This window comes from Thalassophryne amazonica, chromosome 15 (assembly GCF_902500255.1).
Source record: "Thalassophryne amazonica chromosome 15, fThaAma1.1, whole genome shotgun sequence".
NCBI classification, from domain to species: Eukaryota; Metazoa; Chordata; class Actinopteri; order Batrachoidiformes; family Batrachoididae; genus Thalassophryne; species Thalassophryne amazonica.
Genome location: NC_047117.1, coordinates 73,632,423 through 73,657,832, shown reverse-complemented (window position 1 = coordinate 73,657,832; position 25,410 = coordinate 73,632,423). Strand labels below are relative to the sequence as shown.

The 25,410-nt window shown below is 45.4% G+C and overlaps 1 protein-coding gene and 1 long non-coding RNA gene across 8 annotated transcripts in view; both read right to left on the bottom strand.

The window, feature by feature from the left end:
- apbb2b (amyloid beta (A4) precursor protein-binding, family B, member 2b) overlaps positions 1 to 25,410 on the bottom strand; it is a 149,644-nt gene that overhangs the window by 14,324 nt on the left and 109,910 nt on the right. For 6 of the 7 annotated variants that reach the window (XM_034189203.1, XM_034189206.1, XM_034189207.1 and 3 more), the window contains exons 6-12: positions 23,399 to 23,530; positions 22,769 to 22,840; positions 21,490 to 21,540; positions 6,268 to 6,353; positions 5,917 to 5,977; positions 2,388 to 2,534; positions 1,857 to 1,984 (exon numbers count right to left, since the gene is read on the bottom strand). In XM_034189203.1, coding sequence (XP_034045094.1) covers positions 1,857 to 1,984; positions 2,388 to 2,534; positions 5,917 to 5,977; positions 6,268 to 6,353; positions 21,490 to 21,540; positions 22,769 to 22,840; positions 23,399 to 23,530 — 677 coding nt within the window. The remainder of the gene's footprint in view (positions 1 to 1,856; positions 1,985 to 2,387; positions 2,535 to 5,916; positions 5,978 to 6,267; positions 6,354 to 21,489; positions 21,541 to 22,768; positions 22,841 to 23,398; positions 23,531 to 25,410) is intronic. The other variant, XM_034189210.1, reaches the window with a different exon arrangement.
- Positions 6,432 to 10,171, bottom strand: LOC117527080. Its single transcript, XR_004565427.1, has 3 exons — positions 10,123 to 10,171; positions 9,902 to 9,906; positions 6,432 to 6,785 (listed from the first exon to the last, which is right to left on the bottom strand). It is a non-coding gene; the product is annotated as an uncharacterized LOC117527080 (long non-coding RNA).

The following is a 25,410-nucleotide window of genomic DNA, read 5'->3' as shown; positions in this document are numbered from 1 at the left end:
TGAATGTTTGTTTAAAAAAAAAAAGAATTAGGCATATACCACAGTGCTGATACGTGACATCATCAAAGGTGTGCAGATGCTGTAGCCTCCAACTCTGCATGTGTGAATGACCACAAAGTTGCAGAGGTTGTAGAGGGGTTTCCCCTCAAGAAGCACAATTCTGCAGTTCTGCTGCAATCTTTTATACTCGGACCTTCACGTGTGCTTCCGTGTTGAATATGTGCATGTGTGTGGCTACGTGTCAGCTCAAATTATACAGCAATGACCCACCTCTCTGTTCCACATCATCGGCTGTGTCTAATAACCTAGATTTAGTAGCCATCCATGAAGCAGCAGCAGCAGCAGCAGCAGCAGCAGCAGCAGCAACAGGAGCATACAGCCCCCTCTAGTGGTCACCTCCCAGATCCACCACAGTGTGTCAACTTGAATTACTGTCACTAAAAAGTTTGGGGGTTTTTTTTGTATCCGAGATCACTGCTGGATGGGGGCAGATATCTGCATAAAATATGACATGACTAAAGACTTTGAATTGTTCAAAAGAGAAACTGTCAGGTTCAAAAGGCCAGCAAAAAAAAAAATCACTTTGTTTTAGTATGTGGTAAACAGAAAAAAAATGCAAATCCTTATACAGCTATAAATGTTTTTTTAATTTAACTTAAATATTTTTAACCTACCAAAGTCACATGTCCTTTCCTGCAGCCATCAGTTTGTACTGAGTCAAATTCACAAGTGCATTTGTTCCATGTGCACAGACGCATGTATCCTTGTCATGTTCCGTTTTTGCGTTACATAGGAATAGGAGAGGGTGTCGCCCCACTGCTGCGCTTGATCTTCACAGTAAGCAACACTGCGACAGACAGCAGTATATTTGGAACATGTAGCTTACGACCTTCCGCACATTCACACGCCAACTCATCAGCGCCACCTGGTGCATAGTGCAGGAACATTGTATGCCCGCTTCTCATTTCCACTCAGGTTTATGACTAAAGCAAAAATTGCTTTCTGGAAAGATTGAAGAAAAAAACAAATCAGGTAAAAAGGCTTTTTTATGCAATTTGGTGACTAGTGGTGAAATTAGTTTAAGTGATCAACAGCAACGGTCAAATATTTTGATAATGAATTAATAGTTGGGTTGTGTAATATAAAAACAAAAGCTAGATGATCAGGTTGGGTCAGTTTCAGCAGCATGAACTGGTGCTGTGCATCACCATGTCTACCACACAACACAACACAGCCACCATGGATCCTGCATGGCAATCACTAGCTATACTTCTGTCTGCCGCAGAGAGGTGAAGTGTGAACATCCTCTTGCCCTTTTTCAACCACTGTGGTCCTCCACACTGAGGCACTTGCATGATGGATCATGGTAAGAGAAACACACCACATGACCAAAATGTTGTCGCTGATGCTCCCTCACAATGCAAGTTATACTCCTCACCTTAGTCTCCCACAGTATCAGTACATTTGACAAACAGTCATCCCGGTAATACCCAAGGATCCCTCTTCCCAGGTGTCTCTGGATCTCACAGAGGACTGAGCGACATAATTATCATACATGAATGTCTTTATATCTGCTGCAAAGTCATAATTAGCAAAGCATTCCTCACCAACAAAGGCATCAAAACCGCTTGTTTCCACTCCTCACTATTCCACATATGACCATTTGCTCCTTTTTGAAACTGTCATAGCTTGAAAATGTGTTTTTGGACAGTTGGTGGGACAAAATATGTAATATGAATAATGTGACATTGCAATCCACATTTTACAAACGATTTAGTATTTTATTTAAAAAATCATTTATAAAAATCAATCAATAATGAAGATAACTGTTGGCTGCAGCCCAAACGGTGACCAACCTGCCATTGTCTCGGCCAACGCCCCAGACCCGGATACTTGCTATTGGCTGAGAGTGAAGCACGCTGCGATCCATTGGGTCAACAAGGTTCAACATATTATTCTCCAGCACTAGGTACATGTCCTTCCCCTGGACAGACAGACAGACACACAGATGGACAACGGACAGAAATCATCACTGAAACATGAAATCCACAAATCCTATCTAATGTATTTACGTGTGTGGCTGCCTCTATGTACATATGAGGTCTTTGGCTTTGAAAGCCTTTGAATAAATGATTTAACCCACCCCCAAAAAGATTGTGTGTGTGTGTGAGAGAGATGAAAGGTTAATGAAAAAGATATGAAGCTTTTCTGTTCAGTCGCTTCACATTAAGACACCCGCTGTAGAGAGAGACGTCATAACACTGGCCTCCTCTCTTCATTACTTCTGCCTTCCCTCCACCCATTATTTAATCAGTGTCACATTACGGTTCACCGTGCCCCCTCAAATTAAAAAGTACTGGGCTGTTCACCCACACACTCTTCCTCACCTCTCCCCAGATGCCCACAGTGTCTCTGATGTCGTTCTTGCAGTAGGAAAGCTGTCGGATGCAGTTGTTCACAGCAACGCTACTCTTACCCGGAGCCAAGTCCTCCTCTGCCATCTCTACCCATCCCAGCGAGCGCACAGCAAAACACTGGAAGACCGAGAAGGGGGGGGGCACATGGAGGCACGACAAATGTTGATTCTCTAGACACAGACAACTAGGTTTTGTGTTTTATATTCCAACAGGATGTGCGTAAAGAGGAGATCCTGACTACAAAATGGTGCACTAGATGGTTTTTAAATGAGCGGGATGGTGGCGAGAAAGTAAAGTAGTTTCAATCCATCTGACTTTAGCAATCTGTTTCAAAAAGAAAAATAACAATGACATCCAAAGACATGTTTTTACATTTTACTGTTCAAGACAGTTCTGTTTGGATGCAGTGATACTTCAACACTGTGACGTGGAGGTAAGCACACTAACAAGTAGCCTTCTAATTACACCTGTTTTCATGTACAATCAGCAAAATTACCATCAAGTGTTATCATATAGCTTTTTCGTCATTTAGTTGTTTTAGTTGTATAAAGTCTTAGTTTTACTGCAAGACCAACACAGACACCAGTCAACAAAATCTGCACCCAGTCATCATGCTGTGTTCTTGGTGACTTAACTATTGTTTGCAATACTTTAAACACTTCATCAATAGTAGAGAAACACACATCATTAGATTCATTTTACATCTGCTGTAGTTTGTGATAATGCACAATGACTCAATATCAGGTTAGATAAACAATTCTCAAAGCAATAACATCTTACATTAACTTAACTATGGGCTGATATTTACTGGTGACCAATCATCTGTGCAAATGTGACGTTCTGCTGAGTCATGTTGTTGTTATTTCCACCTCTCTCAATAAAACCTTAGATGTCTCAGTTGAACACTGTAGAGACCCTGAAATGAGTGAATGCTCCTTTACTATGCGCAGTCTACTTGCACCACTTGGAGGCAGTATTGTTCCACTGTTTGTTCCTCCAGCACTTTGGAGGAGACCAAAAACAGTTACTATCATTAGTCAACAGCACCAGGTTTACATACTTACTAAACACCACAGACTAAAATCAGCTCCAAATTGACAGATTTAGAAAAAATATATAAGTAAGTAAGTAAGTAAGTAAATTTTATTTATATAGCACCTTTCACAGACAAGAGCCACAAGGTGCTTCACAACATAAAAGCACAGTACACCACACAAAACATCAGACAATGGCCGAGACATAAAAACATAAAACATAACATAGGATCACAGAGCAGCCTAAAAGCTAAGCAAACGCTTGAGTAAAAAAGAAAGTCTTAAGTTGGCTTTTAAAAGTATCAACAGAGTCCAGTGAGCGCAGAGAGAGCGGGAGACCATTCCAAAGCCTGGGAGCAACAGCCTGGAAGGATCGCTCTCCTCTGGTTGCAAAATGGGTGCGAGGAACCATCAACAGATTTTGGTCCACAGACCTTAAAGCCCTGGCAGGGGCATAAGGCTGGATGAGGTTACAGATATAGGGAGGCGCCTGGCCATGTAGAGCTCTAAAAGTTAAAACCAAAATTTTAAAATTGACCCTGAAGGACACTGGCAGCCAATGAAGTTCCTTTAAAATTGGGGAAATATGAGTCCTTCTGTTAGCTTATATGGGTATGTCAAGTCTTAATTTAGGACATGGCTATAATTACAGGGGGTACCAGGGAAGGTATGACCCCCTCAAAAGAAGTAAAAACAATGGTTTGAAGGTTAAAAAAAATGATCATTTTTACCTATACATTTCCCATATTAACTCTTGGAAAAAAAACTTGGAATACAATTTTAGACACTGCTAAAGTGGACTGTACAATTTCTTAACCTTAGTTGAACTCATCTGTTTCACTTCTATCATTGCAATGGCTCATTTCAGTCTATGGTCCAGTATTTGGCACAAGCTAAAGCCAAAAAACACTGTACTATGTTTAAATATCTATTTAGCTTGTTTAATATACTTTGCCCTGCTTGTGTCTACAAATGAATGTTAACGTTATCTACTTTCTAACTTTTGTCTTGCTTTACAGTTTAACTAAAGTTAGCTAGCTAATACCCATACTCCATAGGGCACCATTCTATTACGATTCCCCACGATCCAGAAGAACTGCAAAAACGGGATGAAACAGCTTACTCCAGCATGCCGCCAATGAGGCTGACTTATAAAGTGCTGACCTGGCAACTAGCTGGCTTATAAAGTGCATACCTGGCAACCCGCTTGAAAATGAAAGTAAAGCTATGCCAGGCTGCGTTCTCAGCCAGAATCGCAACAAACACTGCTTTAGCTTCAAATTTTACCCAGATAGAGCACAATCAAACAGGTTTCAAACTATGCTCACTAAGACTACCCCGTTTAAAGATGTTTGAACATGACTGAAGCTGAAACTATGAAAACCCATTAGTGACAGGATAATGACGCCGATTTAGCAAACAGGATGAAATTTTTGAACAGCTCAAAAATTTCACCCAGATTTCAAAACCGGTGCCAATGACGGCCGTAAGTACTGCATATACTATGTTTGTTCAAGATTGACAATTGATGGATCCAGAAGTTACTGTGATGCTTCAAAATGCACCCCGATTTGCTATTCGGGATGAAACAGGAAGGAACAGCGCTCTGTAGAACATGAGCATAAAGATAACATTTGTCAAACCTAACATTAAGATAACTAATATCAGATAAGGATCTTTGATAGGTAAGAACTCCGGCCACTGCCAACTGTTATTGTACAGTGGATTGTTTGCACTCTGAACTGGCAAACCTGAAGGTCTGTCATCCTGGAGACTCGCGCAATGTAAACACAATGCAAAACCCGATGTAAATACAAAAGATTATCACTTTTTAAATGAGTAAACCTTCAAGTAACTCTTCTAAAATGTCTTCAAACATTGCTTCAGTAGAAAAGCAGACCAATCATTGGGTCCAGAGCCAGTTGGACTAAGTCAAACTGGTCTCAATGACATGTTGGACCAACTCAGCTTGACGACAGCCCACAGTCAGCAAGGAGGCATTTAGATGGTGGCACTACCTGCCTCCAGCCTCGACCATCTCAGCTAGTACTAGGGAGATGGTTGCACTGGTGTCCACCAGGGCCTGACATGGTTGGTTTTTCACAGAGGTGAGATGAAGTCACTGTCAAGTCATTCTCAAGTCATCAATCTGCAAGTCTCAAGTTAAGTCTCAAGTCACCTTGCAAAGAACTGGTGGTCATTATGACTTGAGACTTGATTTGGGACTTGCTGATTGATGACTTGAGAGTGACTTGATGGTGACTTTGTCCCATCTCTGGTTTATCAAATGTTTGTTTCGCGTTGTTTACTTCAAATAATGGGTGTCTCCAATATGACCTACTTCCTGCTTTGTAACATCATGTGAAAATGGTCTTTTCACCCTCTGCTTTAGGATTCCTCAGAATAATTCACCAAATGACTGAACATTAAAACAACTCTTAAATCAGGTTCTCAGTTATGTCTACCTTCACTTCTGGATCACTGTTAATACTGTTGGACTCCTCTTCTTCCACTGCTGGACGGTTCCTGAAATGTGGGGAACAGAACAAGTGTTGTGGTTACAACTGCTTGCAGCGTCTATAGTTGCACATTTTTGACCCATATGTAAATTTACCAAACCTACTTGTAGGCTTTACGCAAACAGGGAACATAGAATCATTCCTGAGTGTAACTAATTCCTAGAGAACCAAACTGGACAATACAGAGGCACGTGCTGCAGTTGCATATGGGAAAATAAGGCAAACAAACGACAAAAACATTTGCTTACATTCTTTGTGTTTTATCTCTGCACAAGTGTGCCTGAATGAGTCTCTCACCTCAGCTTGAGTGATGCGTAACGAAGCGTAGCACCCTCAAACTCCTTCAGACTGGGGTCAGGGTTCACAGTGGCTGCCTGCAGGTCCTGTGACACACAAGTGAAACATCAGAGTGTGCAAAAATTACACTAGAATAAAAACTGCATCTGCAGATGGCCATCCATCTGGAATTGTGCCCAGTACACCTGTAGAGGTGTTTTCTGGTTTTGCTCAACTACCTACAGGTCTCTCACAGGTATGAAATCTGTTTAGCTCATTTTTCAGGAATCAGTAAGGGAATCGATAAAGAATCGGACCGATAATCCGAATCGATCATGGCATCAACATCGATAAAATGTCATCAATTCCCATCCCTACTTACATTCTCCTGATCCTTTCACAATATTAAACCAATGTTTGTCAGATACTTATTATATATGCTGCTTTACAGCTGAAAGCACAGACTCATTTGAAGTTAGGTGCATTCATGTTTTATTGTGCAAGTTAACAAAAAAATGACTTCCCAACTGTAACACTGGCTTACATTTGTTGGGAAAGTGTAGTGACACGGACCCACAACAGGGGGCGTAAATGAACAGACAATAGATGAGCCAAAATACAACACTTTACTGTTGTGAAATGTGCACAACGAGAATACAGACAAACACAGAATTTGGGTTACGATCAAAATGTACAAGGTGACGTGTGGGCAGGCTCGAGGGTAGGAGACGTCTGTCCCGAGAAGAACCGGATCCCACACGATTTCCACTGCCACCGAACCCGAAGGATACTAGAAGTTCGGAGTTCGGAGTGAAGTGCGTCACTCCTCCACCATCCGCACACCCAGCCTCCAGCTGAAAGTAGCAAGCAAGACACCTGCAAACAGTTCAACGACACGAAAACAAGTAACGTGCATCAGCACAACAACGGCTGAGAATTTACCTCGTAGGCAGACGATATCTCGGCGACGAGGTGGAGATGTCGTCCGGCTTTTGTAGGGTGGTTGACGACCTGGTGATTGGTGACAGCTGTCATAGTTGATGAGTGACAGCTGTCACCCCGACTGTTCTTGTGAGGCGGCAGCGCCCTCTCGTGCCTGAAGCCCGCACTTCAGGCAGGGCGCCCTTTGGTAGTGGGCCAGCAGTACCTCCTCTTCAGCGGCCCATACAACAGGACCCCCCCTCAACGGGCGCCTGCTGGCGCCCAACCAGGCTTGTCGGGATGGCGGTGGTAGAAATCGGCCAGGAGGGACGGGTCCAGGATGAAGCTCCTCTTCACCCAGGAGCGTTCTTCAGGTCCATATCCCTCCCAGTCCACCAAGTACTGGAAACCCCTGCCCTTCCGGCAGATGTCCAGGAGCCGACGCACAGTCCAAGCCAGCTCTCTGTCAATGATCCAGGCAGGAGGCAGCGCCAGTCCGGGAGCACAGAGGGGTGAGGTGTGATATGGTTAGTTCTGGAAACATGAAAAACTGGGTGGATCCCCAGTGAAGCTGGGAGCTGGAGCTTCACTGCGGCAGGACTGAGGACTTTAAGGATCCTGAACGGTCCAATGTATCTGTCCTTGAGTTTTGGCGAGTCCACTTGCAGAGGAACGTCTTTTGTGGATAGCCATACCTCCTGCCTGGGCTGGTATGCAGGGGCCGGGAACGCCCGCGGTGTGCATGGGCTTTAGCCTTCATCCAGGCTTTCAACAGGGCAGAACGGGCGGTGCGCCACACGCGACGGCATCTCTGCAGGTGGGCCTGGACCGAGGGCACACCGACCTCTCCCTCCACCACGGGAAACAATGGGGGCTGGTACCCCAGACACACCTCAAACGGGGAGAGGCCGGTGGCAGAGGACACCTGGCTGTTATGCGCGTACTCGATCCAGGCCTTCTGACCCCGTGTCCACCAGTGCTGGGGCCTGAAGGGTTAGATCCCCACTCAGGATCGTAACTGGGAGACGTGCAGATAGGCGTGTATGTCCCACGTGAATGTTATGACCCACCCTTAGCCCAGTCTCTAAAGGCGAGTGTTGTCGTTTTGGCCGTTTGGGGCAGTTTTTCTGTATATGCTCTTTTGAGCTGCAGATAAAACACTCCCCGCGGGCCAGCCTCCTCATTCTGTCATCTGATCTCCTTTTGGCCCTGCTCGTCTCCCTAGCAACGTCAGCAGGGGGAGCTGTTGCCACACCGAGCACTGAGGCTGTGGAGCGTGGGGAGGGCGGAACCTTTTCGGACCCGGAAGGGAGAGGGACGGCGCGTGCCCAGCCACATCCTTCGTCTCGCTCCCGACAGCGTTGTTCTAACCGATTGTCTAATCGTATGACTAGATCAATAAGCCCGTCCAAATCCCGTGGCTCATCCTTAGCCACCAGATGCTCCTTTAGGACCAGAGACAGTCCGGTACTCCAGCGGGACCTCGCAGCCGCGATGCGGAAGTCGACTGCATACTCGGCTGCACTCCGACGCCCCTGTCTCATAGACAGCAGCACCGTTGAAGCGGTCTCTCTTCTATGTGGGTGATCGAACACCAGTCTGAACTCCCTCACAAACTCAGTATACACCGTTAGGAGCCGTGAATTCTGCTCCCAAAGCGCCGTAGCCCAGGCGCGTGCCTCACCTCGAAGCAAATTAATCACATAAGCCACCCGGCTTGAGTCCGACGCGTACATGACGGGACGCTGTGCAAAGACGAGCGAACACTGCATTAAGAAGTCTGCGTATGGTTCCGGGGGACTTATGTATGCTTCAGGGGATGGTGGGGGGGTTCGTTGAACGACCAGTGGAATGTTTATATTCGGCACCAGGACAGCAGGAGGAGGAACTGCAGCCGCGCCCTGTGCGCGCGCTTCCACCTCCGCGGTGAGAGCCTCCATCCTGCGGTTGAGTATATTGCTCTGCTTGGTCACTAAGTCCATCCGAGCAGTGAAGGTGGTTAAGATGCGCTGCAACTCACCTAACACGCCTCCTGCTGGCGCCTGTGCACCTGCTCTTCCATTGGTTGTTCAACAGATGGTTGACACCCCTCGGAATCCATGACGTTGGCCGAGATATCCTGTTGGGAAAGTGTAGTGACACGGACCCAAAACAGGGGGCGTAAATGAACGGACAATAGATGAGCCAAAATACAACACTTTACTGTTGTGAAATGTGCACAACGAGAATACAGACAAACACAGAATTTGGGTTACAATCAAAATGTACAAGGTGACGTGTGGGCAGGCTCGAGGGTAGGAGATGTCTGTCCCGAGAAGAACCAGATCCCACACGATTTCCACTGCCACCGAACCCGAAGGATACTGGAGCCGCCAAGTCCTGAGTCCCCAGGTGGTCACCGTCTCCGACTGTCAGATCTGGTACTGCTGGCAGGAAGCAGAGAACAGATATAATCAGTGTGTGGAAACACACCCAGTAAACAGTCAGCTGGAACAATAGTTTCTGTTACGGTGGGAAAGACACCTCCACCTCAAGTACACAGTTTATGCAGAGTCTGTATTCCTACTTATTGAAGTTCAGAGTGAGGAGTGAAGTGCGTCACTCCTCCACCATCCGCGAACCCAGCCTCCAGCTGAAAGTAGCGAGCAAGAAACCTGCAAACAGTTCAACAAACACGAAAACAAGTAACGTGTGTCAGCACAACAACGGCTGAGAATTTACCTCGTAGGTAGACGATATCTCAGCGACGAGGTGGAGATGTCGTTCCGGCTTTTGTAGGGTGGTTGACGACCTGGTTACTGGTGACAGCTGTCATAGTTGATGAGTGACAGCTGTCATCCCCGGCTGTTCTTGTGAGGCGGCAGCGCCCTCTCGTGCCTGAAGCCCGCACTTCAGGCAGGGCGCCCTTTGGTAGTGGGCCAGCAGTACCTCCTCTTCAGCGGCCCATACAACAACATTAGGTTTTTATTAATGGAGAAATATCAAACTCTTTCTAAAAAAAAAAAAAAAAAAAAAATTACCTGTCCAGCTTTGAATTCTCTAATTCTGGATGTTGGATCTAGAGCTGAAACAACTAATCGAATTAACCGATTAAAATTGATTATTAAAATAGTTGTCAACTAAGTTAGTCATCGATTAATTGCTAAATAACTTTGTTTTACCACAAATGTTTCATTTCTTCCATATAATCAACGGTTTCTGCAGCGCTGCATTGATTTGAATCTTCAACCAAGCAGTGCTTCGATCTGCTGCTTCGTTGGTTCTGTTTTATTTTGCTTTATCTTAATTTTTCCCCACTAAAACCCAAAAGAGCATATGTCTGTGAGTAATATTTACCTTTTATGTTAAACCCACCTGCTACGGTCTTTTGAAACGGTTGATAGATGTATTTTATAACTTAAAAACAGGACCAATGCTAACGTGTTAGCATGTCTATGGCGTTTTCAATATTAAAGTTAGCATTAAGCTGTTGGCATCTCAGCACATTTGTGTGCATTTGTTTTCTGTATAATGATTAATAGGTCAGTGTTTGTTGTCGTAAAAGAGTCAAATGTATTACAAATTGTAATATTTTTTTATTTATTTTTATTCATAGAAATAATAATAATAGCATAGTAATAATAATAGCATAGTAATAATAACTAAAAAATAAAAGAAAAAATAAAATGCAGTTAACTGCACATTTGTGTCTTTTTTCATGAAAATATCTTATTAAAGATCACATATTACACTTTAGTCATGCCTTTAAAATACTTTTGTGGACTCTTGCTGTTGTCAGTGGATGAGACAGATCCTATAAGCATCTAAAAATGCTCATAATCGAGTGAAACCTGATGGAAATCTCTTTGTGGCATGTCGGTAATGTATGTATGTGCAAAATAAAACAAAATCCTACTCCAGGTATGTTTTTGGCGAGAATATAACATCATAACTTTGTTACAAGCTCAAACATTGATGTTGCGTGATAAAGGCCTTTTAATAATAACTCACTTAAAGAAATAATGGCAAAACTCACATGTAAGAAAAAAAAAACGATTAATTGATTAATTGAAAGAATAATTGACCAATTCATCGATTACTAAAATAATTGTTAGTTGCAGCCCTAGTTGGATGTTCCCAACAAAAACAACTTCACACAAAAGCTTTTAAAGTTGTAATCGGAAATGAGATTTGTGTCACTAGACTTGCTGCAGATTTCCTGAAATCAGTGTCAAGACAAACTTTTCCCCCCAGAAAATGTATTTTAGGTTTCAGCTTTCAGCTTGTTACCAATAACATTTAAAGCATTCACACATTAAAAAGACACAAATCTGGCAGAAATATTCTGATCCCACACAGTATGATGCAAGCATACTTTCAAGTATGACCAGATGACACTGCTGGAAGGAGAAATGTGTTATAGGCAATGAAGCATGCTTTATTGAGGAAAGAAAGTTGACTCATAGTATGGACACGCATACGTGTGTGGAAACACACTGAGATCAGTGTGAGCTGGAAGGGTATGTGTACCTTCTCTGCATTGGAATGTGGATACTGAAACAAAAATCCCAAAGTGACCTGGTTCATGCATGATCCTGATTAATTTTATCAATGATACAGATTTTTTATTATTATTATTTTTTTTTTTTTTAGTTTGATCCTGTCTGTGTTCTTGAACAGAATACTTAATCTGCATTGTCCAAGTCTACCCAGCTGTAAATGAGTAACCTGTGTTGGACTGGTGTCTCATCCGAGAGGAGTCATATGCTCTCATCTACGTCACACTATGGAATCCAGGGACAAGCACAGGCACCAATGGGCCTCAGAACCTACAGTGCATCCAGCAAGTATTCACAGCGCTTCACTTTTTCTACATTTTGTTGTTACAGCCTTATTCCAAAATGGAAGAAATTCATTTTTCATCAAAATTCTACACACAATACCCCATAATGACATCATGAAAAACGTTTTTTTTTTTTAGATTTTTGCAAATTTATGAAAAATAAAAAACTAAGAAATCTCATGTACATAAGTATTCACAGCATGAAGCTCAAAACTGAGCTCAGGTGCATCCTGTTTCCACTGATCATCCTTGAGATGTTTCTACATCTTAATTGGAGTCCACCTGGGATAAATTCAGTTGATTGGGCATGATTTGGAAAGGAACACACCTATCTACACATAAAGTCCCAAACTGATAGTGCTTGTCAGAGCACAAACCAAGCATGAAGTCAAAGGAAATGTCTGTAGACCTCCGAGATAGGATTGTCTCGAGGCACAAATCTGGGGAAGGGTACAGACACATTTCTATTGCTTTGAAAGTCCCAATTAGCACAGTGACCTCCATCATCCGTAAATGGACGAAGTTCAGATCCACCAGAACTCTTCCAAGAGCTGGCCGCCCATCTAAACTGAGCTATCAGGGGAGAAGGGCCTTAGTCAGGGCGGTGGCAAAGAACCTGATGGTCACTGTCAGAGCTCCAGGATTCCTCTGTGGAGAGAGGAGAACCTTCCAGAAGTACAACCATCTCTGTAGCAATCCACCAATCTGGCCTATATGGTAGAGTGGTCAGACAGAAGCCATACCTTAGTAAAAGGCACATGGGAGCTTGCATGGAGTTTGCCAAAAGGCACCTGAAGGACTATCAGACCATGAGAAACAAAATTCTCTGGTCTGATAGGACAAAGAACTCTTTGGCGTGAAAGCCAGGCATCATGTTTGGAGGAAATCAGGCACCATCCCTACAGTGAAACATGGTGGTGGCAGCATCATGCTGTGGGGATGTTTTTCAGGGGTAGGAACTGGGAGACAAGTCAGGAATGAGGGAAAGATTAATGCAACAATGTACAAAGACATCCTGGATGAAAACCGGCTCCAGAGCTCTCTTGACCTCATAAGCATACAACCAAGATATCAAAGGAGTGGCTTCAGGACAACTCTGTGAATGTGCCTGAGTGGTCCAGCAAGAGCCCAGACCTGAATCCGATTGAACATCTCTGGAGAGATCTGAAAATAACCTAATGGAGCTTGAGAGGTGCTGCAAAGAGGAATGGGCAAAACTGCTCAAAGATAGGTGCACCAAGCTTGTGGCATCATATTCAAGAAGACATGAGACTGTAATTGCTGCCAAAGATGTATCAACAAAGTATTGAGCAAAGGGTGTGAATACTATGTACATGTGATTTCTTAGTTTTTTTTGTTTGCTTGTTTTTTATAAATTTGCAAAAATTTCCAAAAAAATAAATAAATAAATAAATAAAATAAAATAAAAAATCCATGTTGTCATTATGGGGTGTTGTGAGTAGAATTTTGTGGGAACAAATGAATTGACTGCCAGTATATTAAACAACCAATCAAATGCAAAATCCAATAGCCAGAGTACAAAATTAAAAAGTGAACGTATTCAAAAATTCAGACAGCTATTCTGATTAATTTACAAGGGCTGCTTACTTTCAAGTATTTGGATGTCTGAATATTATGAAGCAGATGGTGACTAATTAACTCTCTGGACTGTAAGATGTTTCTGAGCATTTTCTGCTCCATTCACATTTTTACCACCATTTTTCAGCATCATCATCAGCAGAAGTAGGTAGAACTCCAAAATGTATTTTGTACAGTACAACACATAAAGTCACTAATCATAAAAGAAGAAGAAAAAAAAATGTTGAATTTCTTTGAACATTTGTTTTACAAACACGGGGGGTGGGGGGGGGATCTATATATGCAACATTATTCCAAATGCCTTGAAAAGTTCCTAATATTACAAAAAAAAGTGGAAACTCCACATGCTATATTTGTTTCCTTTCTGTCGTACTATCTCTCTCTTTCTCTCCCTCTCTGTCTCAACTCTGTGTCTGTTTTTTTTTTCCATGCACATCTCCTTCCTCCAGTCTGCGGTTCAATCTGAGATTGGCTGAATTTTTGGAACATGACTTTTGGTCAGAGTCAGTCAAAGGCTTCACAGTTGCACTGAGCACTGCAGAATTTTTGGGTTGTAACACAATCTGGATAGACCAAAATAAGTTCATTTTTAACAAAATTTTATGTGCGACATTTTTCTCTTTCTCGCCTTCTCCCAAGTACCATGTTCCATCAGAGAGGTGATCACAGAACTCTAGAGATTTAGCCATTTTTATTATGTCAACATCTCGTGCATCCTTCTTCAGCTTCCTTGCCAGATGTACTTCCATCTACTTCCTGAGGTTTGCGATCTATTCCTGCCTTTGTCTGCCTCGGGCTATTTTGCCTTTGATGTATCCTGTCAGCTGTAGTTCCTCCAGGCCGTCCATTCTGATGACGTACTCTAGAAATTGCATCCGTCTCCTTATTATACCAACCATTGTCCTGTTTGTTCTTGCCCTTTCTAGTACCACTGCATTTTAAAACATGATCCATCCATGATATTTTCAGCATTATTCTGTAGAACCACATTTCAAAAGCTTCTGAATTTTGCTCTATTTGCAAGAACATTGTCCAACTCTTACTGACATATAAAAGAATAGATTTCACATCGCAGTCCAGCACCAGCTCCCTTGTTTCAATGGATCACTTACTGTTTGTAAGGATCTTTTGCAAATTCTGGAAAGTGTCTGTTGCCATACCAATTCTCTTCTTGATTTTATGGTCACACTTGCCATTTTCAGTTTTTATGCTGCCCTGATAGTTTAACGTATACACTTGCTTTATGGTAGCATCCCAAACCTTCAAGTTGCAATTTGGGCTCCCTCTTTCACATATTCTGTCTTCTTACAATTGATGAGTAACCCCCTCTACCTGGAGGCAAAAATAAAGTGATTTTGATGAACACTACTAATTTACACTCGGATATGGTTATTTTTCTCAATGTAAGCATTCAGTGCATATGGTAAGTTCAAAGGACGACGCAAATTTGAAAACCTGATGATAATTTCTGTTTTTATGGTTTTTAGCTATTATGAAGCAGGGCAGGTGGCTCAGTGGAATGAGAATTGGGCAACCAAAATGTAGTGTTGTGTGGGCCGCCAGAAGAGGAGGTACTGCTGGCCCACCACCAGAGGGCTCCCTGCCTGAAGTGCGGGCTTCAGGCACGAGAGGGCGCTGCCGCCACGGACACAGCCGGGAGTGACAGCTGTCACTCATTAATTCCTGACAGCTGTCACTCATTCTTCATCATCTCACTCCATAAAACCCAGACGTCATCTCCATCTCATCGCCGAGATATCGTACTTCTATGGAGGTAACTTTCTCTGCCTATATTAATTGATTCTAAGAGCTATTGTTTTGCAGCTGTCAACCAGAGGACCAGCGTGGGTCGCGACTGTTTCGTCCTACGTCCGTCAGATAAGTGGTTAAACAGACGCTGCACGAGTGTGTGTTAGAGGTGGAGGTGGCATTCCCACCGTTGTTGTTACGGGGTGTACACACACCCACACTTGACTGTCTTTGTTCTTCGCCAGCAGTACCAGATCCGACAGTCGGGGACGGTGATCACCTGGGAATTCGGGACTTGGCGGCTCCAGTATTCACCAGGTTCGGTGGCGGCGGAAATCGTGTGGTTCCGGCTCTTCTCAGGACAGACGTCTTCTATCCTCGAGCCTGCCCACACGTCACCTTTGTGGATTGACTGTTATCATATTCTGAGATTGTCTGTGTATTCGTTGTGCACCTTCACAACATTAAATTGTTACTTTTTGGCTCATCTATTGACTGTTCATTTGCGCCCCCTGTTGTGGGTCCGTGTCACTACACTTTCACAACAGGATATCTCGGCCAGCGTCATGGACTCCGAGGGGCGTCTCCCGGCTGTTGAACGACCAATGGGAGAGCAGGGAGCGCAGGCGTCTGCAGGAGGCGTGATTGGTGAGCTGCAGCACATTCTCACCGCCTTTACGGCTCGGTTGGATCAAATGACCGAGCAAAACATCCTCCTGAACCGCAGGGTGGAGGCTCTCTCCGCGCAGGTGGTGGCGAGCGCTCAGGGCGCTGCTGCAGCTCCTCCTCCTGCCGACCCTGTGCAGGATATGAACATTCCAGTGGTGGTTCAACAACCCCTCCCACCATCCCCTGAAGCATACATAAGCCCTCCTGAGCCGTACGGAGGTTGTGTGGAGACGTGCGCGGACTTTCTCATGCAGTGTTCGCTCGTCTTCGCACAACGTCCCGTCATGTACGCGTCAGATGCTAGTAAAATAGCTTATGTGATTACTCTGCTTCGGGGTAAGGCACGCGCCTGGGCTACGGTGCTCTGGGAACAGAACTCACGGTTGTTATCAGCATACACTGGGTTTGTGGGGGAGTTCAGAACAGTGTTTGATCACCCTAACAGAGGAGAGACCGCTTCAACAATGCTGCTGTCAATGCGACAGGGGCGCCGGTGCACAGCCAAATATGCAGTCGACTTCCGCATCGTGGCTGCGAGGTCCGGCTGGAATAACGATGCGCTCCGCGCCGCCATCATAAACGGACTGTCATCGGTCCTGAAGGAGCATCTGGTAGCTAAGGAAGAACCGCGGGATTTAGATGGGCTTATTGATCTCGTTATACGGTTAGACAATCGGTTGGAGGAGCGCTGTCGGGAGCGAGGCGAAGGACGTGGCTGGATACGTGCCGTCCCTCTCCCTTCCGGGTTTGAAAAGGGGCCGCCCTCCCCATGCTCCACAGCCGCAGTGCTCCGTGGGGCAACAGCTCCCCCTGCTGACGTTGTTAGGGAAACGCACAGGGCCAAAATGAGGAGGCTGGTCCGCGGGGAGTGTTTTCTCTGCAGCTCAAAGGAGCACATACGGAAAAACTGCCCCAAACGGCCAGAACGACAACAACCGCCCTTAGAGACTGGGCTAAGGGGGGGTCATAACATTCACGTGGGACACACACAGATTGCCACACGACTCCCAGTTACAATCCTGAGCGGGGATTTAACCCTTCAAGCCCCAGCACTGGTGGACACGGGGTCAGAAGGGAATCTGCTAGACAGCAGATGGGTAAGGGAGGTAGGGCTCCCTCTGGTGGCGCTTCCTTCGCCATTGCAGGTGCGGGCACTAGATGGCACCCTCCTCCCTTTAATCACACACAAGACACAACTAGTAACTCTGGTGGTGTCTGGAAACCATCGGGAGGAGATTGAGTTTTTTGTAACTCCTTCTACCTCCCGCGTGATTTTGGGCTTCCCCTGGATGTTGAAACACAATCCCCGGATTGATTGGCCGTCTGGGGTAGTGGTTCAGTGGAGCGAAACCTGCCATCGGGTGTGTTTAGGATCCTCGGTTCCTCCCGATTTGCATGCTAAGGAGGAGGTCAAAGCCCCTCCCAATCTGACGGCGGTGCCGGTTGAGTACCACGATCTTGCTGACGTCTTCAGCAAGGATCTGGCACTCACCCTTCCCCCGCACCATCCGTACGATTGTGCCATTGATTTGGTTCCAGGCGTTGAGTTCCCGTCCAGCAGGCTGTACAACCTCTCACGACCTGAGCGCGAATCAATGGAGACCTACATCCGGGACTCATTAGCTGCCGGGCTGATCCGGAACTCCACCTCCCCGATGGGTGCAGGTTTCTTTTTTGTGGGCAAGAAAGATGGTGGACTCCGTCCATGCATTGATTACAGGGGGCTGAATGAGATTACGGTTCGCAACCGATACCCGTTGCCATTGTTAGATTCCGTGTTCACCCCCCTGCATGGAGCCAAAATCTTTACTAAGCTGGATCTTAGAAATGCGTATCACCTGGTTCGGATCCGGAAGGGAGACGAATGGAAGACGGCATTTAACACCCCGTTAGGTCACTTTGAGTACCTGGTCATGCCATTCGGCCTCACCAACGCCCCCGCGACGTTCCAAGCCTTGGTTAACGACGTCTTGCGGGACTTCCTGCACCGATTCGTCTTCGTATATCTGGACGATATTCTCATCTTTTCTCCGGATCCTGAGACCCATGTCCAGCATGTACGTCAGGTCCTGCAGCGGTTATTAGAGAACCGACTGTTTGTGAAGGGCGAGAAGTGCGAGTTTCACCGCACGTCTTTGTCCTTCCTGGGGTTTATCATCTCCTCTAACTCCGTCGCCCCTGATCCGGCCAAGGTTGCGGCGGTGAGAGATTGGCCCCAACCAACAAGCCGTAGGAAGCTGCAACAGTTCCTCGGCTTCGCTAATTTCTATAGGAGGTTCATTAAGGGCTACAGTCAGGTAGTTAGCCCCCTGACAGCCCTGACCTCTCCAAAAGTCCCCTTCACCTGGTCAGATCGGTGCGAAGCCGCGTTCAAGGAGTTGAAACGACGGTTCTCTACTGCGCCAGTTTTGGTGCAGCCCGACCCTAGCCGCCAGTTCGTGGTTGAAGTGGACGCCTCTGACTCAGGGATAGGAGCCGTGCTATCCCAGAGCGGAGAGACATAAGGTTCTTCACCCATGTGCCTACTTTTCTCGCAGGTTGACCCCAGCTGAACGGAACTATGACGTCGGCAATCGAGAACTCCTTGCGGTGAAAGAGGCTCTTGAGGAGTGGAGACACCTGTTGGAGGGAGTGTCTGTGCCGTTCACGGTTTTCACTGACCATCGGAACCTGGAGTATATCAGGACCGCCAAGCGGCTGAACCCCAGGCAAGCCCGCTGGTCACTGTTCTTCGGACGTTTTGACTTCCGGATCACCTATCGCCCCTGGACCAAGAACCAGAGATCGGATGCCTTGTCCCGGGTACACGAAGACGAAGTCAAAACGGTGCTGTCGGATCCACCGGAGCCCATCATTCTGGAGTCCACTATCGTGGCCACCCTCACCTGGGACGTGGAGAAGACCGTCCGGGAGGCCCTGGCACGGAGCCCGGACCCCGGAACTGGTGCGAAGAATCGTCTATACGTCCCACCAGAGGCCAGAGCTGCAGTCTTGGACTTCTGTCACGGTTCCAAGCTCTCCTGTCATCCAGGGGTGCGAAGGACCGTGGCAGTTGTCCGGCAGCGCTTCTGGTGGGCGTCTATGGAGGCCGACGTCCGGGAGTACATCCAGGCCTGCACCACCTGTGCCAGGGGCAAGGCAGACCACAAGAGGTCCCAAGGGCTTCTCCAGCCACTTCCTGTGCCTCATCGCCCCTGGTCCCATATCGGCCTGGATTTCGTCACGGGCCTCCCGCCATCCCAGGGCAACACCACCATCTTCACGATAGTGGACCGATTCTCCAAGGCGGCCCACTTCGTAGCCCTCCCGAAGCTCCCAACAGCCCAGGAGACAGCAGACCTCCTGGTCCACCACATCGTCCGTCTGCATGGGATACCCACCGACATCGTCTCTGATCATGGTCCCCAGTTCTCCTCACATGTCTGGAGGAGCTTCTGCCGGGAACTGGGGGCCACTGTGAGCCTCTCGTCCGGGTATCACCCGCAGACCAATGGACAGGCAGAACGGGCCAATCAGGAATTGGAGCAAGCCCTGCGCTGTGTAACGTCCGCACACCCGACAGCCTGGAGTGAATATCTGGCCTGGATCGAGTATGCGTATAACAGCCAGGTGTCCTCTGCCACCGGCCTCTCCCCGTTTGAGGTGTGTTTGGGGTATCAGCCCCCATTGTTTCCCGTGGTGGAGGGAGAGGTCGGTGTGCCCTCGGTCCAGGCCCACCTGCGGAAGTGCCGTCGGGTGTGGCGCTCCGCCCTTTCTGCCTTGTTGAAGGCCCGGACGAGGGCGAAGACCCATGCGGACAGCCGGAGATCCCCGGCCCCTGCTTACCAGCCCGGGCAGGAGGTGTGGCTGTCCACGAAGGACATCCCCCTCCAAGTGGACTCCCCTAAGTTGAAGGACCGATACATTGGACCATTCAAGATCCTCAAAATCCTCAGTGAAGCCGGGAGTTGGAGCTTCACTGCGGATCCACCCAGTCTTTCATGTGTCCAGAATCAAGCCTCACCACACCTCACCCCTCTGTGCTCCCGGTCCGGCGCCGCCTCCTGCCCGGATCATTGACGGGGAGCCGGCTTGGACAGTGCGCCGGCTCCTGGACGTCCGTCGAATGGGCCGGGGGTTCCAGTATTTGGTGGACTGGGAGGGGTATGGACCCGAAGAACGCTCCTGGGTGAAGAGGAGCTTCATCCTGGATCCGGCCCTCCTGGCCGATTTCTACCGTCGACACCCCGATAAGCCTGGTCGGGCGCCAGGAGGCGCCCGTTGAGGGGGGGTCCTGTTGTGTGGGCCGCCAGAAGAGGAGGTACTGCTGGCCCACCACCAGAGGGCTCCCTGCCTGAAGTGCGGGCTTCAGGCACGAGAGGGCGCTGCCGCCACGGACACAGCCGGGAGTGACAGCTGTCACTCATTAATTCCTGACAGCTGTCACTCATTCTTCATCATCTCACTCCATAAAACCCAGACGTGGGTGTGTGTAGTGAGCGCCTTGTATGGCAGCACCCTGACATCGGGGTGAATGTGAGGCATTATTGTGTGAAGCGCTTTGAGCGTCTGATGCAGATGGAAAAGTGCTATATAAATGCAGTCCATTTAGACCCAGGTTACATTCCCAGTCGCACTTCCTGTCGGTGTCCTTGAACAAGCGACTTCATCTGCACTGTCCCACTCAATGTAACTGTAAATGGGTACTGGATTCTAGAATCTGGTACCAACAGAACTAGCAGCTTTATAAGTGTATTCACATCTTCCCTCTCCCTTAATAAATCCAAAAAGAAGCATATTATTTAATTTAATTACATGTATTTAAGTTGCTAATTAAAGATCAGTTTTGTAGATAAAATGCATCCACGTGTCATAATCCCTTGAGTTTGACCTTTTTTAAGTCACCAAAGGTCACACATGACCATATGATTGATTCATAATAACTAGAAAGGTATATGTACCAATTCCTTGAAATAGCTATTCTAAATATCCCCTTGGGCCAAGATTTGCACTTGACCAGTAAACTTGACTTTAATAAAATCAAGTCACTCTGTCTGTGGGTAGCCCTCAATCATTCCATCAAGTTTGTTCCAAATCAGATCAGAACACTGAGTTACACTGTTCACATCCATAGATACACAAATACACAGACACATGGGACTGAAAACAATACCCCTTTGTGTACTCCGTGCAGGAGTATCAAACAGACTTATGAAATTCACTTAATGGTTTTTGTCTCAGAGTTGGAAATCCAATAAAAGGAAGGTACACAGACCAGTCAAGAACAGCTTGAACCACATAACTAAAGCGGGAAACAAACATCTGTGTGTTTGCTGCAGCACTGGCATGACAACATGCTGTGGGTGGTCCAGTTACAATGACGTCGAAGCATCAGCCACACGTGCTTTTGCCCAAGCAGTTAATGTCAAAATTGTGATGCATACAGTAACATCACAGCATGAAGTTAGACGACGAGCACAGCTCAGTGGATGAATTATACTTGCCTTCCACACTTCACTATCAATCTTTCCGCCAAAATCACTCCATACCTGTTTCTACGTAAAGCATCAAACACATACATGTACACACATAGGTGGGTAAAAGGTGAAAGAGGAGAAAGACAGAACAGGGATGTTAATTAACTAGCTCATTCTGTAAAAGGTACCTGTTGCAACAAGCAGCAATCCATCAAATTACAATCCCAAATCAAAACTTTAATGGCTTTCTCAATAACCGTTTTTCTTGCTGCTATTGAACAGTCACCTCACTACTTATAATCCACTGATTCTGGATTAGTGGAACATGAACAACGCAGGATATGCAGTGCAGTCAGAAGGCACAACATGTCCTGTTGTTCTAATTCTCAAGTTCATCACACTGGATCAGAAACAAACCATCACTTTGAAGGTAGAGATCTGACTTTCATCTTTAATTTGTGGGTCTATTAGAATCCAGTCGATAAACAGTATGAGAAATGAGGCCCCTTTACTCCACAATGTGGCTCTGAACTCCTTAAAGTTACAGTGTCCAGAATTTACCGTAGGGGTGTTTATTAGCAGAAGTGGAATACAGCATTCATAACATCTGTTCATTCATGTATAATTATCTACAATAATGTATCGATGTGTTCTGATAAGCTTAGTATAAACCCTTCATATCTACATAGGAGCACTATGTTCCCCCGGGAGCCCAAAAGGGACCTAATTACTCCGTCTTTTGCATTTTGCAGTGCAGGCAGAAGATTGAAGAATAAAGAAGAGGAATCAGTGGTTGCTGCCTTATGCACGGTTTACTGGTTGCTAGCATACGCTAACAAGCTTGAGAATCCTTACTGCTCAGAAATGGAGGACCATACATATTACTTATCACAAGAGATGGCAAGGGAGCATGAATTCCCATTACCAAAAAAGCAAAAACAGAAAGGGAAACAAAATCGTGACCAGCGGTGGCATTATGCAATCTGTAACCTCACCACGAGAGGATGTTAAATCCTACACACTGTAACTTTAAACAATTTTCAAACAGGAAATATATTTTAATCCAGTGTGTTGGAGTTGTGAAAAAGAGCAACAGAAAACATGTCATGAAAGTCCAGTACAGTACAGGATATTAGGAGGTGCAAACCTTTTTTTTTTTTTTTTTTTTTTTTACTTTTATACACATACAGAGAGGTGCTAAAGCACCTAAAGTTCAAGCTAAGGGCAATACAGCCAATGGATACCTAAAAGAGCATTAGCTGAGGACGGGAAGAGAGGACGTGTGCAAAGACTTTAAATATCTTACCCTGTTCTCATCTTCATGATGCCGAGAGCGGCACTCCTGATCAGGCATCCCCTGTAGAGACGTGGAACGAGGCTACAAAGTGGGTGAGAAACAGTGAGAGAGACAGAAAATAAGCTTAACCTATTTCAAAAGTGTTGTCCCTCTTTGCACTCCACCACTTTAACCTATCTGCCATATTGCCTGCAGGTTAGTCGCACCAGATAGACGTATCAGAAAGACAATCTGGCATATCTATCAGTCAGCGCTGCTCCCTTGTACCTCGATCAATATTTTATCTACACCATCCTCCTCTCTGTCAATCCCTGTTCCTCACTCCTTCTCTCCATCGTCCTGCACGACTGACTGATTGATTAACTGCTCTGCTGTATGCTGACAGATCGGCGTATTGGCAGTCTCACTTTCTTTACCCCAGTTTGTTGTTGCATATGTCTGTCAATTTTATACTAATCTCAGTGTGGACAAAAGACAAAGCAGATGGAATTTTTTTTTCAGACAAGCATCAAATTTATTGACTGTACTTAAGAGTACTTATGATGTATTAAATATCTACCATACACATATACACATGATGGCATAATGTCCTGTGTAATGTTCATTGAAAAATACAAAAACTATTTTAAGGTTTCTTACAAAGTAGCAGCTGTTGACAAATCCGCATGTGGGGAGTGTAGCTTCATGAGAGGAGAGAGGTTCCACTGAGCTGTCGGACGTGGTGCTGCTAGAACGGGTCGATGCCCTGTAAAAGACCTCCGCCTGGCACGACAACATGCAAACACACAAGCACATATATGACAATGTTGTTTCAAACATACTGTTAGTCAATGCACACTGTTCAAATACCCCCCATGTATATAATAATCTATTGTGAAATGTGCTTTAATGTAGGATGATGGTTCAACGTTGAAACACGCAAAACATAGAAGTAAAAAATTAAAGAAATTCACATTTTTTCCCCACATAAAAATGCCTTCTCTATCTTCAGCTTCATCCCTTTTCTTCATAGTACACATCTGTTTGTCCAGGAGAGACCAGTCATTTGCCACATTATTGTAGGTATGGGAAACCGTGCCTATTGCCATGGCTAAACAAAAGCTCACAAGCCTGCTGAACCATCAATCAAATCCTCTGACAGTTTCCTGTCAAATTACAGCTAAGACTTATAAAGTTTTAAGCTTTGCAAAACGTGACATCAACAGAAATAAAGGTGTTATGGTTCAACATGGAGGTCACCATGTGACTTGTCTGGATTTGACTGCAGCATCAAATAATTGTGAGTTCATCTTGTTCTGGAGAAGGCAAGATTTCTTGACAGTATCTGTATGTTGCCATTTTGTTGAGAAATGGCAAATAAAAGCATCACAAATGCAATGTATAGGGTTGTGGGCCAGTCCCTGAGGCACTCCTGTTTTAAAGGATAAACTATTCACCTTATTCAGGAAGTCAGGGTGGACGGCTCCATTTTGTCAAACAACTTCCAGTTTGTCAGTGCTTCTAATGATTATCTATGAGGGAACACAGTTCGCTACAAATGCCCGAACATGAGCAGCATTAATTGTTCAGTTCGTGGGTGCCACAATAACTGGAAAAAGAGGAAATTATTGCTTTCAGAACGATGTTTTGAACATTGAAAGCAGAGATCTGAGTGCTGTGGACGAGCATTTAACTTGTTCCCCCCTCCACTGAAAGACGAGGATCTCCGGTGCTGGCGAAAGGCACTGAATTTGAAAAATCCACCCAAACGTCCCTATGGCTGGTCTTTTCATTTTATGAAGAAAAACCCACACAACTGGATCTTTACCCAGAGAAATGATTGGACTATAATGCTCTGTTGAAGCCACGGTGGATGCGAGTGAGATAAACGGGTAAGCTGTGTTTGTAGCATTAGCTGCTATCTTATTTACTCATTTTTTGGCATTTGATACAACCAAACACTGCATGAAATAACACCATACGTATATTAACTTTACGTAATCTTGGCATTACGGTGATACTACTTGTCGGGTAGTACTTTAACTTCATTGGGCATTTATACGAGCTTCAGCGGCGCTGTGCGGTGCAAAGCTCGTAGTTTCTCATATCCAAACCGTCTGTGCCGAGTGACAACACAAAGTAGTTAAAAATAATCGAGGGCCACTTTTTCATGTCATCTTCCCACTCTCTAATGACCCGTGGGTGAGCCAGAGTCGATCCCTTTGAGCTTTTCAAAAGGTTTTTTGTTTCTACCCATGGAATATCTTCCGTTGTTCTGTATTGAAAACACTGCTCACCGGAAGTCCTAAGACAAAACGAAAATGCCTCTGTTGTAAAAGTGGGTGGGGCTGAATAAGGTGAATAGAGATGAGGAAAAATGCTAAAGTGGACAACTAGCCAGTAACAAGTACCTTGTTCTGCCATCTTGTTTAAGGAGTTGCATCAAGTTACACAAAGTAGTGAAGCAGTGTGCTGACTTACACCACCAAAAAAAAAAAAATGCACAAACGTTTGAATATTAAACATATCCAAAACACAACAATTTGAGAGCTATTGCCTGGATAAACACAAACAACTAAAATACAACTGATTTTCTCTCAAAAATGCAAAAAAATACCAAAAATGAGCCTGACTGGACAATAATCACTTGAATAGTTTTTATAAAATCAGTC